The 20290-nt window shown below is 47.6% G+C and overlaps 9 protein-coding genes across 9 annotated transcripts; 4 read left to right on the top strand and 5 right to left on the bottom strand.

Annotated features, from left to right (window-relative positions):
* Positions 1 to 616: 616 nt before the first annotated feature.
* N7455_000131 (60S ribosomal protein uL16) lies at positions 617 to 1577 on the bottom strand (the record flags this gene model as incomplete). Its single annotated transcript, XM_040952106.1, has 3 exons — positions 617 to 1061; positions 1134 to 1309; positions 1533 to 1577. The coding sequence occupies 3 exons, from the start codon at positions 1575 to 1577 to the stop codon at positions 617 to 619; spliced, it is 666 nt and encodes a 221-aa protein (XP_040817181.1).
* Positions 1578 to 3225: 1648 nt separating this feature from the next.
* On the top strand, positions 3226 to 4113 carry N7455_000130 (putative L-cystine transporter; the record flags this gene model as incomplete). Its single annotated transcript, XM_040960778.2, has 2 exons — positions 3226 to 3693; positions 3763 to 4113. The coding sequence occupies 2 exons, from the start codon at positions 3226 to 3228 to the stop codon at positions 4111 to 4113; spliced, it is 819 nt and encodes a 272-aa protein (XP_040808758.2).
* A 191-nt stretch (positions 4114 to 4304) lies between these two features.
* On the bottom strand, positions 4305 to 6011 carry N7455_000129 (putative MFS transporter; the record flags this gene model as incomplete). The annotated part of the gene is made up of 1 exon (XM_040960796.2): positions 4305 to 6011. One exon carries the CDS (start codon positions 6009 to 6011, stop codon positions 4305 to 4307), a length of 1707 nt encoding a protein of 568 aa, XP_040808795.2.
* Positions 6012 to 7028: 1017 nt separating this feature from the next.
* N7455_000128 (putative rhamnogalacturonase) lies at positions 7029 to 8837 on the bottom strand (the record flags this gene model as incomplete). The annotated part of the gene is made up of 7 exons (XM_040960767.2): positions 7029 to 7117; positions 7182 to 7487; positions 7540 to 7753; positions 7806 to 7940; positions 7996 to 8203; positions 8267 to 8345; positions 8399 to 8837. The coding sequence occupies 7 exons, from the start codon at positions 8835 to 8837 to the stop codon at positions 7029 to 7031; spliced, it is 1470 nt and encodes a 489-aa protein (XP_040808801.2).
* Positions 8838 to 9457: 620 nt separating this feature from the next.
* On the top strand, positions 9458 to 10951 carry N7455_000127 (sulfatase family protein; the record flags this gene model as incomplete). The annotated part of the gene is made up of 1 exon (XM_040960784.2): positions 9458 to 10951. One exon carries the CDS (start codon positions 9458 to 9460, stop codon positions 10949 to 10951), a length of 1494 nt encoding a protein of 497 aa, XP_040808796.2.
* A 1765-nt stretch (positions 10952 to 12716) lies between these two features.
* On the top strand, positions 12717 to 14692 carry N7455_000126 (uncharacterized protein; the record flags this gene model as incomplete). The annotated part of the gene is made up of 2 exons (XM_040960746.2): positions 12717 to 13356; positions 13419 to 14692. 2 exons carry the CDS (start codon positions 12717 to 12719, stop codon positions 14690 to 14692), a joined length of 1914 nt encoding a protein of 637 aa, XP_040808779.2.
* Positions 14693 to 15358: 666 nt separating this feature from the next.
* On the top strand, positions 15359 to 16028 carry N7455_000125 (coatomer subunit zeta; the record flags this gene model as incomplete). The annotated part of the gene is made up of 2 exons (XM_040960813.2): positions 15359 to 15723; positions 15788 to 16028. The coding sequence occupies 2 exons, from the start codon at positions 15359 to 15361 to the stop codon at positions 16026 to 16028; spliced, it is 606 nt and encodes a 201-aa protein (XP_040808760.1).
* Positions 16029 to 16457: 429 nt separating this feature from the next.
* N7455_000124 (uncharacterized protein) lies at positions 16458 to 16661 on the bottom strand (the record flags this gene model as incomplete). Its single annotated transcript, XM_065603735.1, has 1 exon — positions 16458 to 16661. The coding sequence occupies one exon, from the start codon at positions 16659 to 16661 to the stop codon at positions 16458 to 16460; it is 204 nt and encodes a 67-aa protein (XP_065462226.1).
* A 1-nt stretch (position 16662) lies between these two features.
* N7455_000123 (uncharacterized protein) lies at positions 16663 to 19404 on the bottom strand (the record flags this gene model as incomplete). Its single annotated transcript, XM_040960757.2, has 1 exon — positions 16663 to 19404. The coding sequence occupies one exon, from the start codon at positions 19402 to 19404 to the stop codon at positions 16663 to 16665; it is 2742 nt and encodes a 913-aa protein (XP_040808808.2).
* Between the last annotated feature and the right edge of the window lie 886 nt (positions 19405 to 20290).

Below are 20290 nucleotides of genomic sequence, written 5' to 3'. Positions count from 1 at the left end.
TATTGATGTTGGTGGTAGATGTAGGATATGCGACGTTATATATATTGAAGAGCTACGACTAACATTGACTTGAAAATTATTTTTTTGTTTTGTTTTTTTTGCAATCGATTTACACCTAGCTTCTTGAATTATGCACCCGGATACAATTATTGAAAACTCGAGGGAACAAGCAATACAGTCTCAAGGAGAATATCATGCGATGGATGGGTGATTTTACGATCTTGGTGACGTGACCCATATTTTCTAGCTGTTTCATCTGTGCTCTGATCCTTGAACAAAGCCCACTATAGACTTGGGTCTAGACTTCTGCTAGTTTTGATATATGCTATCGATATCTAAGGATTGCACCTCGCATGATACGTACATGGTCGGAAAAGCTGAAGGATTGCCTACTCCTGGGTTGAAACGAAGGAATTACGTAGTTTACGGGTGTCCATCTAAGCTGGGAGATGAACAGTTCTACAAGTGCAATATAGGCGAGCAAATGAAAAGACCCCTGGAAGAACTCCATCATTGCGATTGCACGAGATATCAAGATGAATGGGACAAGGTAAAGACAATAGAACATTCAAGTATTTTCGTTCTGAACTTCATATTCTGATCAACCCATCAACATTTATGCGGCGTTCTCGTAGGCAACGGGGAAGCGCTTCATGTTCTTCTCAACGGAACCGTGGCCACGGAGGAACTGGACGTAAGCACCGTCCTGGAGGAGCTTGCCCTCCTGGCGGAGCTGGAGGTACTCCTCGCGGCGGACGGGGGTGAAGCCCCAGTTCTTGGAGACAATGATCTTTTGGCGACCGGGGAACTTGTACTGAGAGCGGCGGAGGGCCTCGAGAGCGGTAGCACGGTGGGCGTCACGGGTGCGGACGGACAGAATGATCTGGCCAATGTTCACACGGGCGACGAGACCCTGGGGCTTACCGAAGGCACCACGCATACCGGTCTGCAGACGATCGGCACCAGCGCAAGACAACATCTTGTTGATACGGACGACGTGGAAGGGGTGCACACGGACGCGCAGGTGGAAACCTTCCTTACCGGCGATCTTGACAAGGTACCTATTGAAAATTATATGAGATTGTGTTCATGGAGGTCAGGCGAGAGACGTGGGAGCGGATCGGATAACGTACTTGTTGGCGCAAATACGGGCGGCCTCGAGAGCCTCGGAGGACAGCTGCTCGTACTCGTTGGAAACCAAGTGGATGCACATGGGGAAGTCATCCACGTTGGCCTTCTTACGACCAAGATCGAAGATACGAATCTTAGGGTCGGGAACACCACGGTTGAACCGGGACTTGGGGTAAGGCTGGATGTTGAAGACTGATATCAGCGAAACCGTCCATCTTAAAAAAAATTTCAAAAATTCAAAAGATGCACAAGCACAGTACTACGAGGATCGCTCCTCATGGCAAAGGCGATATTCCGGTCATGGCGAGGTGGTTGTTGACGATGTATTGATGCACACTCCCCACCACAAAGATAACCCGCACAAATCTTCAAAAGCTCGCGAAATCGAAATCAGAACGCACCTTGTTCTTGCAGTAGCGGTAACATCTCGCGGGACGACGGGCCATTTTGAGTGCTGGAAGGGTGGTGATGGCACTTCCTGCGAACTGGGTATAGGTTGTCGGTGGTTGTCGAGGGTTCGGAAGGAGAAAGAGAAAAGAGGGTCGATTTCGCTGTGGTCACGGGTCTTGATTTCCAAGCAGCACTGTGGCAAAAGGGTTTAACCCTATTAATGCCTGAGCGCTCAGGCCCTATACAAGGCTTCCTAGGCACAGATTCACTTTATGATTGGTTGAAAGCTTTCTCCACTAATCCCGTTTTGGCCCACTCTTATCGTGCTGATAAATGGAGCACTCCCTCTCTTCGATGCACTTCCAAGATTGAAAGCCCTGGAGGATTCCTTTGTCCCGGTTATTCAATATCCGGGTAATTAAAAGTTTGCTTGTGATAAGAGAGCCATGTCCTCCTTAGTCAATTTAAAACCTGCCTCGAAAACTGCTAGTGAAAGCTACATAGGTACCCTCTATAGGACAGGAACAAGATGAAGAGTAGACTCCCCCGAAGGGAATATCAACCAACTACAGAGTGCAATAATCTAAGTAGGTTGGTCGCTTTCAGACGCTTTCAATCACCTTACAATGGATGTTGTTTCATATTGGGATTAACTAGTGAGCTGACAAATGCTGTAGCCAGATCAGATGTCATAAGCCCCTCGACATCATCTCCACATTCTCAACGAGGTGTTTATGATTCGTTTTCCCTGCATGTGTCAACGGAATTCTTGCCACAGAAATCCATTTGTCTGGTATCACATAGCCCCTTGGAAGGTTTAGTCTTGAGGGAGGTGATTATCGTAGTGGCCGGCAGTAATCGAGGTGGGTTTCCGGGCACCTGCATGAGCTCTCTTTCATCTTCGTTTTTGCATTCGATTGAGACCCTACTTTATCAACGATTCTTAGTGCATCATTCGCAAAGGCTTAGGTATTGTCATGTTGATGTTATGGGATCGATGACCTCGAACTCCCGACTCAGCAGCGGATGACTAACAATCCCGAGGTGAGGGCTGAACTAAAGTCCGATATCTCGGAGTTAAAACCCTAACTCCTAACTGTGCCTGAGAAACTAAAAAGAATGAAGCGAAAAAGCCTTAGTCTACCTGCGTTGTAGCTCATGTATATTAGTCGTATCTATAATTCATTTATAAAAAAAAGGTTATAGGGCTTAATGAATTGGGAGATGCATGTCCTGCCCGTATATGACATGTTGATTACACTGTATGTAGTTAGTTACATACTACTATCACCTCCAGACACCTTGAAAACCATTCCTATCCATGGATATTACCTCGAGGAAATTTCTGGCACACAATACCCATATATGTAGATTGGCAATAGTTAGAATCACAAAAGAAGAGAGCAATTTACACATATTGCCGCTATTGTTAATGGTATAGAAAGCTAGGGAGAGCAACCGCCCATTCGAGTTACTGGATACATAGTAAAAACCTCTGCCATCATCATTCTTCCAACTTGCATGTCGATGCTTGGTCATCCTGTTAATATCATCCATAGATCACCGTTGAGACTCGCTGAGGATTGCTGAGGCTGAACTCCGGATATCCCGAACTCCGGCGTTTATTCCGAGACCTGGGAATCAGACGATCTTCAATTTCCATCGAGATCAATTTTTGTCCTTGTTGAATTCAACTCCATCTCCATGATGAATGCAACCTGGACAGAAAGCATCTCTCAAATCCTAGGGTGGGCTTATTTCATCTTATGGTCGCTGTCATTCTACCCGCAAGTCCTATACAACCACCGCCGCCGCTCGACAGACGGCTTTTCCATTGATTTTGCTCTTCTCAACGTGCTCGGATTGTCCGCATACACCGTATCCAATGCCTGCTTCCTCTTTTCGCCGGTCGTGCGCGCCCAGTATGCCCAGCGACATCCGCAGAGCCCTGAACCGAATGTCCAATGGAATGATTTTGTCTACGCCCTGCACGGGGGGCTGATATGTTACTGGATCTATAGCCAATTTCTCTGTGCGCGGTTATGGAACTTTGATTCCAAGCTGCAGCGGCCGAGTACCTTGCCTCTCGTAGTTTTCTGGGGCTGTCTGGGGGTGGTCCCCCTGGCCATTCTTTGCGTTTTGGGGTCGGCATCATGGGAATGGATTGATGTGGTAAGAGGACAATGCGACGGATGAACTCATTTACTAGTCAACTTATACTGATTGAAATATTCGCGTAAGGTCTATGTGGTCGGCATGATCAAGGTGTTCCTGACAGCCGTCAAATACACACCCCAGGCGGCGATGAATTATCGGCGGCAGTCAACAGAGGGATTTTCCATCATGGCAATTCTGCTAGACCTGTCCGGTGCGATTCTGTCACTGATACAGCTGGTGCTGGACTCTTCGATGCAAGGGGACTGGTCGGGCGCCGTCGGCAACATCGCCAAACTACTGCTCGGAAACATTACCGTCCTATTCGATCTCATCTTTATCTTTCAACACTTTGTTCTGTATCGGGAGCGAGTTGCAGAGAATAAGTCAGGGTTATCAGAGCGAGATCCTCTCCTTGATAGCAGGAATGAGGCATAGATGATCGGGAATCTTTACGTAGATTTGCAACATAGCCAAACTTGGAATACTATACGAAGATCCTTTTGATTCCGAGAAAGAGGCCCCCTCCTCCCTGATATATTAAATATGACGAGAACAGAATAAAACACCCCAATGAGGTCTAATCCTAAATACAGATAGATGTAGCAAATATCACATAGGAATGGTGCTCAGCTATAGAACTGGAAGTCCAATCGCTTGTTTCCTTCATCGGTAGTAGTGCTCAGATAAGTTGCCTTCTCCTCTGGGGTGAACTTGTCCCATTGAGCCTTCTTCCATTTGTTCCTGCGCGTGTAGTATACCTTTGCCAGAATATAGGCAACCATAGTAGCGACGTTGACAGCGATGAGTTGACCGTTTCCACGACGGTAGTTTGGCTTATCATCTGCGCGGTAGATGTTGGAGGATGCAATTCCGGAAAGTTGGATGGTCACATTGAAAAGCGCCGCACTGATACTTCGAGTTCGCACAGTATTACTGATGCGTGAGCACCAGCCAACATGTGTTGCTTGCGGGTTTGGCCAACCGACAAGAATGAAAGAAACCGCATACATGCTCCAGTGTGACAGCGATCCAACCGAGGTGTAAAGGACGATGAGAAGTGGGAAAGTCCATATCTGACTGAGAAGACCGATGAGGGAGACTTGATGCAAACGCTCGGACAACTCGGTTATAAGAAGCAAATTAATGGCGGCGAAAACAGTGACAGGAATTGTCAACAAAGTAGTCTCGAAGGTGCTAAATCCAATCCCTTTGAGTGAAAGCGTCAGATAGCTCTTCGGTGGAGAGCTCGGTATTTCGAAAATCATTCCAATGATGTAAATCGGCCACAGGTCATAGTCCATCAAACTTTGCCAGAACATTTTGAGAGAAAGGGCCTGGCGATTGTGCATGTCGCCCTTGGACGGGTCATCCCGCAACACCTTATTCACAATGATCTTCTCTTCTTTTTCGGTGAAGTATCCCTTGGGGTTCCACCAAGTCTTTGTCTGGGTAGGACCCGGTACCAAGAATAAGAAACTGAGGAATCCTATCACGAGACTAATGAGTGCCTCGATGAGGAACAGCCATCGCCAACCTTCGCGGCCATCCACACCGCGCATGTGCAGAACACCATAAGCGATAAATGAGGCAACCACACCTGACATGGAATCAGTGAACCAAAACAATGCAAGACGGAATGGCATTTCGTTTTTGGTGTAGAAGTACGAAAGGTACAAGATTGAATCTGGGATGAAGCCACCCATGAACAGGCCAATAAAGAAGCGGCAAGCGAAGAAGCCCGAGCGACCCTGCATAAAGAACTGGCCACCGGATGCTAGACTCCACAAGATGATCTGAAAGGGAATCCAACGATCTGGTCCCAATCGCTTTCCAAGCATCTGAGACGGGATCTCAGCAATAAGGAAGCCGACACGATACATGTTTTGCGCGTTGTTGTAGTCGTTGGTGGTGATTTTCAGATCGTCGAGTAGGTTATCAGCCGCGGCACTTCCCAGATTTCCTCGATCGAGATTGAGACCAAAGAACATGATAAGGATCCACAAGAGAATCTTCCAATCGGTCTTGCGGCGCACCGAGACTTCCTCACGGTGAGTCCATCTTTCGTCCGGATCGAATCTGTGTAGATTCTCGTACTCCGCGCAAGGCTGGTAAAATTGCGCCAACTGGGGATCATCAAACACACTTCGAACTGTCGCAATAGAGTCCGGGTCGACCTTTCGTTTCCGAGAGAAAAGCGCACCAAACAGCGACAGGGACTCCCGTTCCTCCTCTGGTTCGGCAAGGGTTGTTACCACAGAACCATCTTTGTGTTGATGACTGTCGTTCTGAGGCTCAGAATCCGATCCAAGATCCTTGGAAAGTGTCGATGCCATGGCTATCCTGGGTGTACGGGCCAAAATTAAGGACAAGACAAGCAGGGATGCGAAATTGCAACTTCGGCACTGGGTTGAATGCTATCCATTGTTATTGAGATCGAACACTTTATATATCAAATGAAATGAGTAGCAATATCAGTTCGATCCAGCGTGAAAGGTCGCACAAAATTCGTGCTCAAGTATCTGCATGATGCCATCCACGCCAGTGAACGGATGAGATCCTAATGGAGAGATGGCGAATTATCCTAGTATTTGAAAAGAACGCTATAACGATCTAAAGAACGCCTGGCTGCCAAGTACCAAGCAAATATTTAACGGCGTGAGTCAAAGATAAGATGTCTTGGTGAATGAACACAAGCCTTGCCAATTAGCCGGTTTTTGCGCCATGCTCGCGCCTGATTGCATCAGTCTTTGCCCAATCAACTCAATGAGCAATGCCCATTTTGGATTGTATTTGCTTAGATTGGTGGAAAATACTGTCTTACAATAATATATCTAACTTCTTGATTTCTATGAGAACTGAGGGTCCTAACGCCACCATCAATATCGGCGCTCTCAAGTCTTGTTCACCAGACCTTCACCTCACCGGTTAATTTACCATATGGCAACAAGCGCTGGCGTTAAAGTATTGCTCTACTAATGCCATTTGAAGGGGTCTTAGCTTTAGCAAGCTTCGCTATATTGTGGAAGGCTTAGAAATACGTGGTTGAAGGGCTGGGGATGACAGCGTTTCTTGATCTATGCAGATATTGGGCTCTTTCGTTACAAAACAATGTAGGAAAAAAAGAATAAATAAAAAAAAGTCTCGTGAGGTCTTGAAAGAATATTTTCTTTTTGATACGGATAAGTGCAACATCAGATTTTCTCCTCTTGCACATGCATTCGACTAAATCTAACCCCTGCAACATCCTCCAACTTCTACCAACCACCTCATGCATACCAAACATCCCTGCGACGCCAGAGAATGTCCTCTCAATAAGCCTATAATAGCATTGCTCAATGATAACCTGTCATTTAGAAACTTCCCCAGTAATGCAAATCATAATCCACACCACCTGGGCGCCACAGAGGAGCTGGACTATAGACCGGAATGGGAGATGCCGCTGTAGAAAAAAATTAGCTATCTGATAGAAAAAGAACAAGAAAAGAACTGGGCAAAAAGCTTACTTCCATAACCTGTACTAGGCACAGCCCAAGTGGGAGTCGCGGGGGCCTTCCAGCCAGTTGGGGATGCTGTAATGGTGTAGGTACTGGAATAAGGCGAAGGGGATTCTCCCGCGCCGAGAGACTTGATACCATTGCTTGGCCCGTAGCTGCCATCTCCAGTGCCAAAGATGTTGCTGATCTTGTTTACAACCGTAGTACCCGATTCTGTCCACACTGAGAAATCCTCGACAGTGACATTGGTAGCAAATGAGAGGTCATTCGCGACGAGGTAAAGGGGAGGGCGCTTGACTCCATCGGCAACAGAGCCTGATAAATATTGTTAGAATATTGTTAGATATAAAATTTGACAATGACCTACCGGAGAAGTTTCGGAAAACCAGGTTGCTCAATGCAACAGCACCAGTGTCGGGCTCAAAGGTATTCTGCCAGTATTGGTTGATATCCAAGCCATAGAGACTTCCCAAAGAGCGGAAATTCGTAAAAGTGATGTTTGTAACATAGCCGGATCCACCAGGGTATGTTTTGATGAAAGCGATGTTGTTACCTTGGATAATGCTGATGTTGCGTGCTTCCTACTGAAATGTTAGTCACTCGATGGGATATCCCCATGTGATTGGAACTGACAATATTTGAGATTTCGGCAGACGAATTCAGACTACCAATGGATATACCAGAACCTGCCTGATTGCACACCAGGTTCTCAACCAAGGCATGGTGAGAAGGACTCTTGACTGAAACACACTCGTCGCGATTGGTAACCTACAATATGTGTTAGTTTGGACAAAACATGAAAATCCCGACTTGAGATGCATACCTCATTGTCGTGGATCCAATAGTTGGTTCCGATGGCATCAATGCCATCGTAGCTACCCAGGTTTCCTCCCCGGATGGTCAAATGGTAGGCTTCAACATTAATGGCAAAGTCCAAGATGATGTGGAACTTGGGGCTGTCGACTAGAATCAAGTCATGGACGGAGGCGTTGGTCGGAGAGATCAAACGCACCAGGCGCGGGCGATCCGTGCTAGAATTCGATGTGTTAATTTTACAGATCTCACAGAAATGATAGAAATGGTCCATAACTTACTTTCCAAGGTTCCGGTAGAGATAACCCTGTCCTTGGAAGGCACCTTTGCCATTGGAAGAATAGAACTCGAAATCCACAGCTATTTTGTCAATATAGAGCCCCAAAACAAAGTGGTTGGGAATGTGAACTCACCATTGACAATGACGAGCACATCTAATAAGAATTTATTATCACCCTCCCCATTGATGGTTGCATTGATGATCTCTGTGCCTGCAAATCCTTGGAGTAGCAACTCACGCGCAATATTCCAATCGCCGCCATATGCAGCTGTAATCAGCCCATCCAACTGGAATGCCCAATTGGTGCCATTGATGAGAGTTACACCTCGCTCGATGAGATACTCTCCTTCGGGGACAATGAGTCGGCTACCCGGATGTTTGCGAACACAGTCCGAGAAAGTCGTCTCCAGTGCAGTGGAGATGTCAGTCTTGTTATCAGCTACAGCGCCATAATCAAGAATGTTGCACTCGAATGTTTTATCTTGAAGGTCGGTTGTTGGACCAACGGGGCCAATAAGCTGGCCCGCGGTGATACGCAACAAGGGAAGCAAGAGCAAACCGGTGAACTTCATCGTGGAGTGATGAAAATGTGCAATTCAATTTCCCTTCACTCTTGGTTCTATCTTATTGTATTTCTAGTTAGGGAGCTAGTTATAATAGCTATATTGTTTCTGATACAATTGCGTTGTATAGGGTCTTCAGTCCCTTTGATCAATATCTTTAATAAAAGACGCCATAATTCCTCCATCCACTAGTATCACGATTGGCGACTAATAAATGAGACAAATCCACTGTAATAATTCAGTCCGATAACACCAGTCTATGCGGGATTTATCACGAAGCTGTCGTAGGATAGTATATCTCTATGAAGAAAGTGGGTTCGTTCATGGGACCTCGGTATGATTGCCAAAGACTTTTGCAGATGGCAACATTTTTAATCAATATTTGATCAAAGACTTCAAGGGACTAAGCATTAGTGGCGTTGTAGTTGAAAATTTACAAGCAAGCACATCATCTTGCTGTCAGATGGCGCTCACAGCAAGCCTAAGAGGAGCTAGTTCCAAATGGCGTAAATCCACCAATAACACAGGACATACAATAAGAACATATCTTTCCAATCGGTGGGTTTTCTTTCTTCAAGTCCTCACCAAACCAAGCTCAGAAAATCTTTACTCGAAGCTACCGAGTCATCATGTCGAGCAGAAAGAATGTGCTGTTGATGGTCGCCGATGATCTCGGTAAGCAACTTGGTTGTTACGGGGCATCGACTATCAAGACACCCAATCTCGACAACCTCGCTTCAGAAGGTACTAAATTTGATTATGCCTTTGCAAGCACCGCGTCCTGCAGCGGTAGCCGCTCCGTGATCTATACAGGCCTGCACACCCACCAGAACGGTCAGTATGGACTTGCCAGTCACCGCCATCATTTCGTCACTTTTGATCATGTGGAAACTGCACCACAGCTGCTAAATCAAAGCGGATATCGGACTGGTATTCTGGGAAAGATCCACGTCGGGCCCGCGCCAGTCTATCCCTGGGAGGTCGCCAAAGAGAGCGAAACAAGGGATGTGGCTGTGATCGCTGATCAAGCCAATGACTTCTTCCAAGAGTCTCTGGTAGATGAAAGGCCTTTCTTCTTGACCATTGGTTTCCATGATCCGCATCGCGATCGTACACGTGGTGGATTCGGCAACGACCAAGAATACGACCCTCGAATCACGAAGGGCACTTATACCAGTGATGCTGTTGAGATTCCGTCCTTTATTAATGGCTCTCCCGGTGCTCGGTTCGAGTTGGCTGAGTATTATAACTCAATTCACCGCCTTGACCAGGGCATCGGGTTTGTTTTGAAGGCTCTCGAAGACTCTGGCTTGGCTGAGTCAACTCTCGTCATCTTCATCAGCGACAACGGCCCACCTTTTATCAACTCTAAAACAACCCTCTTCGATGCAGGAGTGCGCTTGCCTCTTATTATCAAACATCCAAAGCTGAAGCCCGCGGTCAACTCTGACATGGTCTCATACGTCGATATCCTCCCCACTCTGCTTGACTACGTTGGACATCCGGGCGTAGTAGACCCGGCGAAGAAGCGCCTTGGGAACTCGCTGCTTCCTATACTTGGAACCAATGCCAAACCATCAGCGTGGAACCAAGTATTCGGGTCGCACACTTTCCACGAAGTGACGAACTACTGGCCGACGAGATTCATTCGGGATCGACGATACAAATACCACCGAAATCTCGCATGGCGCCTGGACTTCCCATTTGCGGCTGATATTTATGGGTCTCTTTCTTGGGAAGATATTCGGAACTCATCAGATAGTGAGATTATGATCGGCGAGAGAAAGCTCAAGGATTACTTTTTCCGTGCACCAGAAGAGCTGTATGATCTGGAGAACGATCCAAATGAAGTGAACAACCTTGTCAAGGACCCGGAACATGCTGCTGTGCTTGAGGATCTAAGGACGAAACTGGAAATATGGCAGCGACGGACAGAGGACCCTTGGCTGTACCGAGACGGGGTGTCGACATGGTTTGTGAGGTACCATTTCCCGGCTGGGTTGAAGATCCCTGACCGTTTGGACTTTGATGCCGAGCAGCCAGGCAACCAGAACCACAAGGCATTCGTGGGGAATGTGCCATGGGGTGCTGATGTTGACCAAGTCAAGGACACAGTTGTTTAGAAATGTATTCCAGTGTCTATTTGTTAGATCTTTGGCTTTCTCCATACACAAAATCAAGGTCGACCTCAGGCCTAAAGCGGGCCTTCTGGGAGCACCTCGGGAATAGCCTGGACCTTAAATACCGATTTGTGGGTCACCCGACCCCTATGGCAGGGGTTTCAATATTTAGTGCCTCATTTCTCATTAGGAATCAGTGCTTCTTGGAATTAGAAGGTAGTAGTGCGGTTACCGTCGGTACCTATAAAAGAACACAGGTAAGATGAGATTGAATGAAGGTTGCTATGTTCTAACCTTGGAATCTTGGAAAAGTCGATTGCGTACGCCCATACGTGTTTTCTTATCATTAATCTTAAAGATAAATAATATCTGTAATATATCCATGGGTTTGATCAATCCTACCAACCTCTAGGGACCGAGGGGCCTAAGAGGTGGATGGGTCATGTTGTTCAGTTTCTTTGTATAACCCGGTGCTCTATAGAGAATTCCATACGTACCCTCGAGATCAGTCCATGGTTCTACTCGAGAGAGAGTCAATGAGATCCTCTCTACGCAGAGCTCGATCCATCGTTGTCATCCCTGCTCTCCCCTTAGTCCACTTAAACGGTGCCAGAGGATATCTGAGTCACAAGAATTCGATTGGTGGTGGCGCAAGTGGTACCCAACTTGATGTGTTATCCATTGTCGTTATTAGTCCACGTTGTTCCGATTTTGGCGCGATAACAAAGGTGACTCAAGTGGTTGCCCGAGAGATGATGCCCTAGGGTCTTGGCGAGCACTGCATGCATCCGTACGCGTACGGAGTACTCGAACTGGGACTGTTAGCAGCGACAACAACCAACTTTGCCTTGCGTGAGTGCGCAGTTTTCATAATATGTGTAACATTTAGGTAATATTGATGGACTTCATTGATAGAGTGAGCTTTTGTAATTGACGTGGTATCACCTGTTGGGCCGCCATGCCTGATGACAGAGATGTAATGTCGGGATATGCGTGTTGGAGGCCCAAGTTAGGTTTCAGGTTATTGAGGACGCTCAGGAGTATACTCCGTAAAGTACAATTGCAATGTAAGTGCTCTGTAACCTGGATTGAAGTGGATGCAGAGCGTACGGAGTACAGTATGGAGATCTCAATTAAGTGTGGAGAAGGAAGTACATTATTCCGCGTGTAATGCCTGAGGCATCAATCTCCTTTTCAGAAACGGCCCAATGCGCTTGTATTGGTTCTTTCATGGGCTCATGCCATATCAACAGGCTATCCCCTATAGTAGGTAGATTAATTGTGAAATAATAAATTCAAGTCTCATAATCTCCTTATTTCAGTAACACCCTCTTGCTTTTCTCTTTTCCTCTAGAAAGTCCTTACTCTCTCGTATTGCTCCAGCCCCCAAAGCCGTTGCGTATTTTTAGAATACAGTAAGGGGATCCGCATTCCCTAACAAGACAACTTTGATTTAAGGTCTGCAACCATCACTTTTCCTCAATTTCTCTCTCATTCCGACTTTCATGCCATTGTTTCCGATGAATCTCCAACTCCGATCAACCATGTGGCACGCAATCAACCTGTGACAGCTTTCAACTACATTCCTGGCCCTCGGGCTTCCCATACAAGCGCTCTCCACAAGGTGTCCACTCAGTTTTGACCGCTCTTAATTACACTTGCAACCCTGGAATCTTCTTTTCCCTTCCCCAATTGAAGCAGAATAGGGGGCTATATACATTTTATTTTTCTTATACACTCGCCAGCGTTGGACTCGGCGCCCTTCACCATGTCAGCAACGCCTCGAAAGCCTGGAACTCCCGGCAGTTCCAGCAAATCATCGACCGCAGATCCGCACTCCAACAACGGGTCCACACGAGGGCATGCACGCTCGCCCAGCGCAACCAACGGTCTCAACCGCACCCCCTCCTTAAGAGGTACAACTCCTGTCTCCGCGCGCGCAGCTGCAAGAAAACCTGGCCGTTCCAACCTCAGCATGTCAAACGTTCCACGAGTTTCCAACGACCCCTCTGAAGAAGAGGCGCGGGCTCAGAATGCTGCCCTCATCGAGGAACTGCGGGCACAACTCCAGAAAGCCGAAAATGCCTCCGAACAATACCAAAAACAGCTCGGCGTTCTGCAAATGCGCCTCGATGAAGCGATCAGTGAACAAACCAAGTTGGAGGATCAGGCGCATGAACGTGATAGTCGGATTGAGGCCCTTAACAGTGATATTCGGGACCAGGGTCGTCAGATCCGGGATCTAGAACAGAACCACGAGTCGGAGCGGAATGCGATGCTCCAAGAGAAAGAACAGCAGACTAGCCGGGAGGAAGAAATGCAGGCGACTATTCAACGCTTGAAGGACTCGGTGGCACAGAAGGACCGCATGAATGCAGATGGGGATCGCAGCCAGGTCTCCCGATCTTGTAAGACACCCATACTCCTACATCCGCCGCTGATTATATCCAAAGTCTGACCTCCTGTGTAGCGAGCTTCCGCAATCGATCTTCCCCGGACGTGGATGGCCAATTTGCGCCCTCCTCCCACATCGAGCGCAGCCCGTCCCGCAACAACTCTACACTTCTCCTCCAGAAAGACAAACTCATCGAGTCATTACGCCTCGAACTGGCCGAATCACAGATCAAACTTGTTGAGATGGAGAACGCCGGCGGTGGCCGTCAGCGAGAACTAGAAAAAGACTTGCTCGAGGCCCGCGTGGCCAACGCTCGCTTGATGGAAGACAATGAAAGTTATCAACTTCTTCTCAGCGAGAAGACCCTGACCGGAGACTTTGCCAAGGGCGAATTCATGCGAGATGCCAACCCCACAAAGGAGTCAGCAGGTGGTCTGGGGTCCTTAGCCGATGAGCTTGAATCTGTGGATGAGTCGCCCGAAACCGATGCCGCTCAACCGGACGGAGAGGTGAAGGCTCTCAAAGATCAGAACAAAGCCTTGACACTCTATATAGAGCGTATTATCAGCAGACTGCTTATGCATGATGGATTTGAGCACATCCTGGACTCGAATGACGAAACCTCTACTACGAAGACCGCGGGCAGTGAAAAGGAGCTCCCCCCAACCCCACCGGAGAAAGATGACGGTTCGTCACAAAGTCTCCTACAACGAGCGAAGTCGGTTGTCGGTGCTCCAACTTCCCGCCCTTCAACCCAACCTCGGTCGCGTCCAACCAGCATGCTGCCTCCGCCGCAACCATCTGGGAACAACCCCAATGAGAACCCTAACACTGCGCCAAGCATTCCATTCCGTACGCAGTCTGTGAGAGCTACCCACCGTCGCAGCCGCTCGGAACAAGTCGACCCAAATGCCGCGAGTGTCGTTGGTCACATGTACCGCGGCGGACGCAACTCGGGCGGACCCATCAGCCCAACTGCAATGGGCCCTGGATCGCGCCAGAGCATGTTCTCTGGAGCTGCCAGCTATATATCCAGCATGAGCCGCGCACCGTCTATGTCCAGCCAACCTGAGCGGTTTGGTCGCAGCAGCTCCCCTAGTGTCACAAGTGATCCCCACGGAGATACAGCCTCTACCGGCGCTACCTCCAGCCCTCCTCGATCCAGTAGCGGCATGAACAATTACACTGGAGCGGTGATGCAGCAGGACAAATTGCGCCCTCTACGCCTTGTCAGCGAAACCGCTAGAATCAAGGAGGAGGAGGAAGCGGCACGCAAGAAGGCGAACCGCGCGAGCTGGATCCCGTGGTTGAATCGCCCCAGCACCGATGAACCTGCGCCGCCGCAGTAAGCCTTGTTTTCCGGGCAGTATGATTTGATGTGATCTTAAACTGGTCTTTGACCATATTTTAACATACCCATACCCTCCCTATGATGCACATAATGCAATCTCATGTCTCGAAATGTTCGCCTGTATTTCAAGGTCCCCGATTTCTCATTTTTCCTTTGACGCGATCTGATCACGATGTTTCCCCATGCGATGTGGTTTCGAAGGGAGTCTGATACATCACGGTTTATTTGTTTATCTTGATATATATATTATTCCCCATGTCTCCTTCACGATGATGTCTTTCCACTCATTTTATGTCATATCCCCAAATCTTGAGGTGTATATCTTATTCCAGTATTGTAGTATTTCAATTGAGGCCAAAGGCCAACAAATGGCTGGTTATATCTCCATATATGTCAATTTGCCTCTATTACGCTCACAATACAGCAAACGACTAGAGAACAAATAAACCGAAGCTGACTGCGTACTAGCACCAAGTTAGAAACAAATATGCATGAATTTATTCCTAATCACGTACACTGTTGGTCTCCAGTTCACCCGCATAGTATATGGAGCTCGGACGGAACAACATTAGTGCGTCTCCGCGTCCGGCCAGATTGGCGGTTGAGAGCATCAACAATCACAAGGACAGTATTTCCCCAATTGCTCCCCACCACAATAATCACCATGACCGGCTCTCTCTCCCTCTTCTCCGTCAATGCGGTCCTTGTTATGTCCGCGGACGATGGCTCGCGCATCTACGCAAAGTACTTCTCAGCACCACACCCCCCCGCCGGCGCTGCACCGAACTCAACTGACTACCCCGGTGCCAACCCCTACCCCACTGTGAAGGAGCAGCGTGCTTTTGAGAAGGGTCTCCTCGAGAAGACCAACAAGTCCGCAAGCGATGTGATCCTTTACGATAACCGCATTGTGGTCTTCAAGATGGAGAGCGACGTCATGATTTACGTTGTTGGAAGCGCCGACGAGAACGAGGTGCTGCTCTACAATGTTGTACTGTCACTACGGGATGCTCTGGGAATCTTATTCAAGTATGTTATGTTTTGATCCTAACGGGGAATTTTGTCGACCGGTGCTAACAATATCGTTCATCAGGGGCGCAACCGACAAGCGCACTATCGTCGAGAACTACGACCTCGTCTCCCTGACCATTGACGAGACCATCGACGACGGAATCATCCTCGAGACAGACCCCGTCATGATCGCTTCGCGTGTAAGCCGCGCACCGGCTGCAGATGCACCCAACATGAAGAATATCGATCTTACGGAACAGGGTCTAATGAACGCCTGGGAGTTCGGCAAGCGGCGTCTTGCAGAGGGATTGCGACAGATGTAAATGGGACATCAAAATTTGTGTTGCGTTGGAGGGCTATGATGTGTTTACGCCCTCATTGGAGCATTTCTTGACTGTTTTCTTTTTTCCACCTGCTTTTCTTCCTGGCTGGTCCTGGCGCTTCATGGCTTTTCCTTTTTTTTTGTCTGCACGACTTGGTTGTTTCCAGGCATCGATGACATAGACCTGTTTCTTTTCATTCTAGCATCTTACAAAAGGTCTTGGCTACATCATTGTGTTATTGTTCGATATTGACAATGTTGGGCCGGGACACCGCATAATTCATGATACTATGTTCGAGAGACTAATATGTGCAATGAGAAAATCAATAGCCTCGTGAGAATATTTGAAGATTTTTATTGCGCTGAAGTCTGGATGAGGGACTGGTGTGCATTCATCTCTTCGAATTATTAATACAATCAACCAAATGGGCTAACAGGTCTGTCCTGCGGCGGAGGCAACATCAATTATTTCTCTCGAGGAACCGAAAAGCCGGGGATCTAGCTTGGAAATGGTTTCTTCATCGAGCTTTTCCAAAGCAAGGTCACCCGGAGTTCGGCTCTCATTATCAGTAGCATGCGGGCCTGCATTCCCGTGATCAAGGAGTGCCTCGATGGTAGCAAAATGTCCATTCATGCTAGCCAGGTGCAAAGGGGGTGAGTCCCATTATATCGGGTGTTGTAGGATTGGCGTTGTCGACTGTAAGTAGAAGGATCACGGTCGAAGAGTGTCCATTCATCGCGGCTCGATGCAAAGGAGTCCAACTCAGGGAATCCCTTGAATTGACATCGACAATGCTTGAATCAAGTGACTGTTGTTCTGTCAACTCATGGTCATTTTGAGCGGATAGATGTAGTTTCTGGGGGTGGGACCCCTCGAACATCATCATGTCATTCATCTTTGCACGCTCTAACAGGACATGGATCATGGCATGGTGTCCTTCGCCCGCAGCAATATGCAGTGCATCTAGAGTCATATCTCGTTCTGTTGATGTCATGGTTCCAGAACCAAGCAACATCGTGATCGAAGATGCATATTGTTTCTTTTTTGCCGACCACGACAGTAGTTTGTCGATATCTTCGTCATTTATGTTGAGGCCCAAGGGTACCCTTCGATCTAAGAGTCTCAGTAATAACCTGTGCATGGCTTCGGGGAGGTCGAAGGCGTGGACGGCATGGTATAGCCAGAATGACACTGCATATTTGCGGAAGTAGAACTGCTCTTCTGTAGACTGATTCTGGAATTTTGTCTCTGCGATGGTATTTCCAATATCAAAGCCAGACCCTTTGTGGGATCTAAGGAGTTTGATTGCCATTTTCCGGACACCAGTTGATGACTTGAGTGTTGAGAGGATCACCTCGGAGGGAACCGACCCAGTCTCTAGCTGAGGTATTACGGTCTTCGAAACTCGAGTTTCGAACACGCCGTAGTTGAGGTAAGTGAGAATGATGCTTGCCATCATTTGATGAGCGTCATCAACATTGACTAGTGTTTCGGTCGAATATTTGAATTCACCAAGGAGGAACTGTTTTACACTGTGGTGGACAAGATGTATAGTAAGCTCTTCCTCATCAATGGCGACAAGACTCCCACAGGAAGCTAGCGTGTTGTGCATATTGTTGAGAAGTCTATCCGGATTCCAGTTCAAATCACCCGGCACCACACATAATGCCTCGCGCAGTTGCTGGAGAGTGAGCGGGCTTTGTGCCACAGTCAGAATGGCAAATATCTCTTTTTGGCGTGTGCTTTGGGATTTTGACCGTAATGTTCGAGAGAATGTCGCCGAAAGATCTTTCGGTAGGTCTGCGAGAGCTTGACGGATCTCTTCATCACTTTCCATGGTGCACAATGACTCGATTTGGAGAGCTACCCAGAGGAACATCCCTTGTGATCCTTTCAACAGAGCATCTTGGATTTCTAGGATCAAAAGCGGGCTGCCAATTGTGAGCTTTCCTGATTTGATGCGACTTTCCAACTCTGTCTCGATGAAATCCTCGATGTCGGGTGTATTGTTTGGAATTGCTGTGACAACCGGCGCAGCAAGTCGCGCGAAGTTAGTCTTGAGGGGGTTCTCATTTGGATCGTCACGAAGCGAAATGCAGAGTAGTATTGCAAGTGTTTCACTTTGAAGATCTGATAGTTGTTGGATCAGGATATCTTTTTGATGCACGTCGAGCTCGTCCAACCCATCAATAACAAGGAAGAACCGCCTAATTAGCCGAAGTGGAGCAAGAGAGCTTGAAAGAAGTCCCATTAGTCTTTCCATGGGTTCAATTTGATGCGTTATGTCCAAGTATTCTGCGGCAGTCGTGAAGTCTGATATATGGTATAATAACTGGCGAGCCAAGGATCCTATCACCTCCCGCGCTTTGAGACTCTCGGAGACGTCATGTCGACAAAAGAAATATGCCACATGGGCCAGTTCATTCCGTATGTGGAGATCGTCCACTATATTGGCGAGTAGAACTGACTTTCCGGAGCCCAACTTCCCAGTGTAGACAAGAGTGGAAGAGACTGGCATACCTTTCCAGTTTTGATATTTGGGACTCTCTCGAAACAGATTAGTGTTTCCAGATTTCCGAGCCTGCTTCCACGAGACGGTGCAATCGTACTGGGAGCAGAAATCCAGTACCCGCTGCTTCGTTTGAATCGCTTGCTGATATGCAGTTGATTTCTGGAATATCGATGAAACTGATCTGAATCGGGAATTGTGTTCGGCTTCGTCCTCAATTCCCTTCGCCATCAAGAAGCTTACTTCGGCTTTGATTGTCTTTCCCCAGGACTCCAGCTCTGATTGATATGCCTTCAGATCCGAGTCACCAAGCGCGGAGGTCAATTTCCCGAAAACTGACTTGCGTGTAAAACTAGTCATTTCATGGCAAAGGCGTACAATCAAAATGAAATATTCACAAAGACAAAATTGCAAATCCTTTGACCGAGGATAAAGCAAGGCCATCTTTTCGTAGCGCGGGGCAAGACGGCCAGCGGTCATGAATATCTTCGATAATTGTTCCAGATAGGAGGAGAAATCGAGGACTAGTAGGAGCGAAATTCGCACTACTGACCAGACACCGCATGCAAGTAGATTTTGAGATCCGCCGACTATAATATCCCCCAAAGCAGCGAATTGCTGGGTAGCTTGTAGGACGTTCATAAGTCGCGGTCCCAGGCACCGGCGTCTCTTTTCTGAGACGCGATCAATCTCCGCGGTAAGTTGCATGACATCTTGAATACCAGGTGGGGATTCAATTGATTTAGTTCTCCAGGCACGGAAACTTGCTTTTTGCTCATTGGACAGTTCGGCTTCGAACTGTGACACAGCCTGTGCGAGGCGAACATCCGGCTTCAAGCGTGGGGCCGAGCTCAACGACTGTGACATGTCTAACATGCACTCCGATTTGATTCGTGGAAAGGTCTGAGTATAGGAGGATGTGATTCGGATTTGACCTGGTGCTGACATTGAAACTGGCCAAACATTCCAAGACATCTAGGGCGGGGGAGTCGTATATATGCTAGCGCAGTGCGGTCTTCGGTCTTATTGGCTGGTATTGCAAGCACAAAATCGGCTTTGTATGTGATTCACTAAGTTAGTATAGCATGATAATTAATTTTAATAAACATTTCTAGTTAAACTGCTTTGTACGTATGTCCTTTTTAGTGTCCAACAAGCAGTTTGTGGTTAATAGTTTTAGACAGGGATTCATACATCTAAAAAGACATCTAAAAAGACACTGTACATGGAGTTATAATTCCAGTCTCACCCTTCGTGGTAAACACGGCCTCAGATTCCCACGAAGGGCTAAATGGAAAAGCCCTTGCTGCGTGATATAGATCTAGGCCCCTTTTCGGGGCCATAGAGATCCTCGTATGTGATCATGGGAGAGTACTAGAGATTGAAGCATGGTCCGGGTAGGCCGGTGGTCAATTCCATCGGTGCGGTCGTCCAGTTCAAACTTCTCGGATCTCAATCTCACCGAGGAAAATAATTTCATCGAGTGTCGAAAAAGACAGGTGCTGTGTAAAAGGTGACATTATACTTGTAGATTATGTGGCTACATCGTTTTCTCTCCTTTTTCCGCTTTTATTCGCTAATGATTGACAGAAAATACAGTCGTACTGCTCACCTTCCTCTCACTCCTCTGTCTCGGTGTTTTGGCAGCAATGAACCAAGATAGTCACAAGCGACGGTGCCCTATTCTCCGAGGCGATGATAAAATCAGAGTTGCCAGTCCGAGATATCACTGTTGTAATCCATGTTCTATTGG

This window comes from Penicillium solitum (assembly GCF_028829755.1).
Source record: "Penicillium solitum strain IBT 25940 chromosome Unknown utg000001l_segment0_segment0, whole genome shotgun sequence".
Classification (NCBI taxonomy): Eukaryota; Fungi; Ascomycota; class Eurotiomycetes; order Eurotiales; family Aspergillaceae; genus Penicillium; species Penicillium solitum.
Note: the sequence above shows the minus strand (reverse complement) of the source record. Positions and strands in the feature narration are given on the sequence as shown.